The sequence below is a fragment of the Bidens hawaiensis genome, unplaced genomic scaffold, assembly GCF_021521415.1.
Source record: "Bidens hawaiensis isolate Kalapana, Puna unplaced genomic scaffold, B.hawaiensis_p1.1 tig00023712_1, whole genome shotgun sequence".
Classification (NCBI taxonomy): Eukaryota; Viridiplantae; Streptophyta; class Magnoliopsida; order Asterales; family Asteraceae; genus Bidens; species Bidens hawaiensis.
The window spans coordinates 239,747-243,493 of NW_027493727.1; the positions used below are offsets into that span (position 1 = coordinate 239,747).

At 31.0% G+C, this 3,747-nt stretch overlaps 1 protein-coding gene across 1 annotated transcript; it reads right to left on the reverse strand.

Annotated features, from left to right (window-relative positions):
* Window positions 1–1,994: 1,994 nt before the first annotated feature.
* On the reverse strand, window positions 1,995–3,500 carry LOC143567917 (transcription factor FER-LIKE IRON DEFICIENCY-INDUCED TRANSCRIPTION FACTOR-like). The gene is made up of 4 exons (XM_077054194.1): window positions 2,838–3,500; window positions 2,459–2,641; window positions 2,181–2,354; window positions 1,995–2,129 (listed from the first exon to the last, which is right to left on the reverse strand). The coding sequence occupies exons 1-4, from the start codon at window positions 3,351–3,353 to the stop codon at window positions 1,995–1,997; spliced, it is 1,008 nt and encodes a 335-aa protein (XP_076910309.1). The 5' UTR covers window positions 3,354–3,500.
* Between the last annotated feature and the right edge of the window lie 247 nt (window positions 3,501–3,747).

The following is a 3,747-nucleotide window of genomic DNA, read 5'->3' on the forward strand; positions in this document are numbered from 1 at the left end:
CTTTTTAAATAAGATTGGTTTCAAATTTAGATTTAAAATTTTCTCATATGCAGTTGAACTCATGAAATGTGTATTTTCTTAATTTTTTTTAAACATTTTGTATAAATATTACAAACATGGAGAATACCTATTATATATATATAACTTGGTGTTTAGCTTTAAATCATTGAAGTTGAATAGTATAATTATAATCTATATGCATAACGATTAACTCTTTATGAACAATCTTTCATCTATTTATATGACTTTTTTGTGCAGTATAAAGGGTTTTAGTAATAACAATATCAATATTTAGTTTTCAATATTTTCTTTCATAACTCAGACCAAAATGTTTCAGAAACATATGTTTTATGACTTGATTTATACTTTTTCTATACATTCAAATATATTTAATTTAATATGCATTATAAGATAAATTACTTAATTAAAAGCATTTGATATTTTAAACCAAAAAATTTGTTTCAATCCCATTCCATTATTTTCGTTTTCCAAAAAAATCATTTAGAATATTGAAACCTAGAATGTCGTTTTCATCAGTTTTTTACACAATTCCTATATTATATTAACTTATTAATTTTATATTTATAAAAATACAACGAATTGAGGCTATGTTAGTGTTACATGTTGGTTAAAACATAATTAAAGTGTTTATTATAGTTTATATTCAAAATAATAAAAAACAAACAATCGATTCATTATATGTGGAATGAGAATAATCGACTCGGACTAAATCCTGATAACGCCAGCGACTGAGGCTTAGCTTTTATTACCTAACAATATATATGATTTAAAAACTAAAGGTTTATTTTTGTTGACCCGAAACCTAGAATTTTGACCCAAGAACCAACCTGAATTACTTCGGTTCAGGTTCGGGTTAGTATTTTCTTAGGTTTGAGTTTCTCAAGTTGGGTTAGTTTGGGTTCGGGTATGGGTTTTCTTGGGTTGGGTTTCAGATTACGGGTAAAAGTGACATTCCTACTTACAACTATTATATATAAGAATAACTACCTTCACTTTATGGAACATTAAATCTTCTAAAATTCTTCTAATTCAGAATAATCACTATTATTTGAACATGGTTATAAGGTTAGTATGTATTTATCATTTTTTTTTGGCAATTACATTCATATGAAATGAAACAAATCATTTTCTTATAATTTAATTTTCGGTATTTATGTTGCTTGATTATATAATTTTTAAATATAAAATCAATTAAAAAATTTTCATACACAGAATATTAATGACAACAAATTTATCATGATCAATCAATTTCAAATTCTAAGATTCTAAAGATGATTATAACATCAAAGTGTATGTATATGATTTTTGGGATAATGTTTTTTTTTTTGATAAACATGAGTAGATTTTCTCAAATGACATCATATTAATTGATTAAAATCTATGATATTTATGTGTGTGTATATATTTTTTTAATAATCTCATGGATATATTCTCATTTATCTAGAGTTGGTATATATTTGGAGAACCTTTTTTGTCACACAAACAACTATACGTGGCTATATCAAGATTTATAAGCAGACCTATATGTTACCTTATTAAGAGTTACAAACAGACATGGACTAAAGATTTTGACTTTTAATAAACAATGTATATCTGCTAATACAATCACAAATGTATAGTGTAAAAGGAAGTTTTTACTTATTTTTAACATATTTGTGTAATCTTAGTTATCTAATTTCTGTAATTTTAATGTTAATTGTAATTGTATTAACAATATATGATCAATGTGTTGAATGTATTTAACTTAATGGTTAAAGTTTAGATTTTTCATCAATTACCCGTGTAATACACGGGCCTCAAACTAGTATATATATACAAGCCTAGAAGACTGCTTGTAGGGTCTTTTCTTTTTGTTCAAAACATATCATGTTAAGCAAACAAAAATGTGAAATAAGGCTCAATTCCTTCAGTACAAATTTATACACAAACATATTGTTTTATTTTATGGATCATCTCATTTTCCTCGGGTCGAGTCAAGGTGACGGAAGTGTGTTGAATTCGAAACCCTGGTTGAGGAAAGCACTTGAAAGCCATAGCTTCAAATTCGGTAGGTTTATGTCAAATCTACAAACAGAAGCTTGTAAATTATACACATAAACACTAACAACCTAAAAAAATGAAAAAGAGTTTCGTAGCGTAATATGAAGTTAAGTTCTTACATTTAAGGTGAACCTGAGTACAAAGTTGTCACCATCAGTCACTAAATTCGAATTTTGGACTTGAAAGCTAGTAATCGACTCAAGTGCTTTGTGTAGTGACACAGCGACACCTCGTCCTTTGTTGCAAACTAATCGCACATAATATCCTCTTTCCTCCACTTGAAACATGTCCAACTAAATATGGTACAAAAAGAACAAAAATCTTAAACATGTTTAACCAAATCTTGAAATGTAAGATACAAAAACTAAAATAAAAAGTATTTAGATTTATATCTAACCTTTGATATATTCTTCGTAAGTGGCACCGAGTTTGAAACATGACGCGTTTTTGAATCTTGAGATGAAATTTTCGGGTTTTTAGCTGCTTCAATTGTTGCAATCTCCGACCTTAAATCCCTCGCTTGTGTTTGAAGATCTTGTATGTATCGTGCTGCATCCCCGACTATAGAAGCTTTGTCCATCTACATAAGAAAAAAAAATCTATATTTTGTCCTTTCCATACCATATAAAACTCAAGTCCGACTTTATAATCTAAACAAATGTTAAGTCTGGCTAAAGATGTGGTTCCTATTATTAATTTGGGAACCACGTCTTTAGCCTAAGTCAGATTTATATAAAGTCGGACTTGTTATAAAACAAAAACTAAAATAATTTTACCTTGGTGATATTCGGTACCAATGAGCGCAACGCGTAGAGCTTCTCCTTCATCCCGCTTCTCCTCTTCCGCTCGGAAATCAAAGTCCTCGTTCGATCTCCCTTCGGACCACCGCCACTCATCCGCCTCGTGGTTTCCAGCTTACCACTCGTGGCAGTCTCCGACGAGTCATCCTCACCAAAAACATCATAATCCTTCACATCCTCCATTTCCTGGGTCCAAACCTGATCCAGGTTCGGACCCATCACCCCAAAACCGCCAATGTCAGTACCAATAACACTGAGAACGGCGTCATTGTGACCATACATTGGCGGTTGAAGTTGTGTACATGAACCGGTAAGGTTATTGCACTCATAATCCAAACAGAAGTTCTCAACCGGGTTTGTGGTCTCGTTTTGTATGGCGAAAATGAGGCTTTCGAGATCGGGTTCGGGCATGAAATCGGGTTGGAACATGTTGAAGTTGGTATTATTGAAATGGTTGTTTGAGTACTCGGAGTAATCTGCTATATTATCCATTTTGTTAGCTTAAATAATTATGATGGTGCATGAACCAAAGAGGTGTAATGTGTTTGATATATAATAGAGATTAATGTTGTGTGAACGGAATCATGTAGAAAGCATCTGAAGTGTTTTGGATATTAAGATATTGAGAGATGATGCGTTTGATACCGACATTTTTGTTAAATAGCGGTAACACATCGGTTTTTGCACAAAATAAAAAACCATATATATTATAATATCATGGAAAATATTATATAATATATAATAAAAACCAAGTTTCAAACTTGTTTTAATCCGAAAGGTTAGAAAGATTTCACTAAGACCACGTGTAGTCGTCATGTTGTGGAGAGGAAACCTAGCCCAAAACAAGGGGAACACCACTACACCACTTAGTTGTGTGTAGGCATGT

What these genes read in the sequence shown, in the direction of transcription:
- LOC143567917 (XM_077054194.1), bottom strand. Translation starts at nt 3,353, where the DNA reads ATGGATAATATAGCAGATTACTCCGAGTACTCAAACAACCATTTCAAT. An exon ending in TGGTACCGAATATCACCAAG is followed by an intron (nt 2,642 to 2,837) that starts GTAAAATTATTT and finishes TTTCTTATGTAG; the next exon opens with ATGGACAAAGCTTCTATAGT. An exon ending in TACTCAGGTTCACCTTAAAT is followed by an intron (nt 2,130 to 2,180) that starts GTAAGAACTTAA and finishes TCATTTTTTTAG; the next exon opens with GTTGTTAGTGTTTATGTGTA.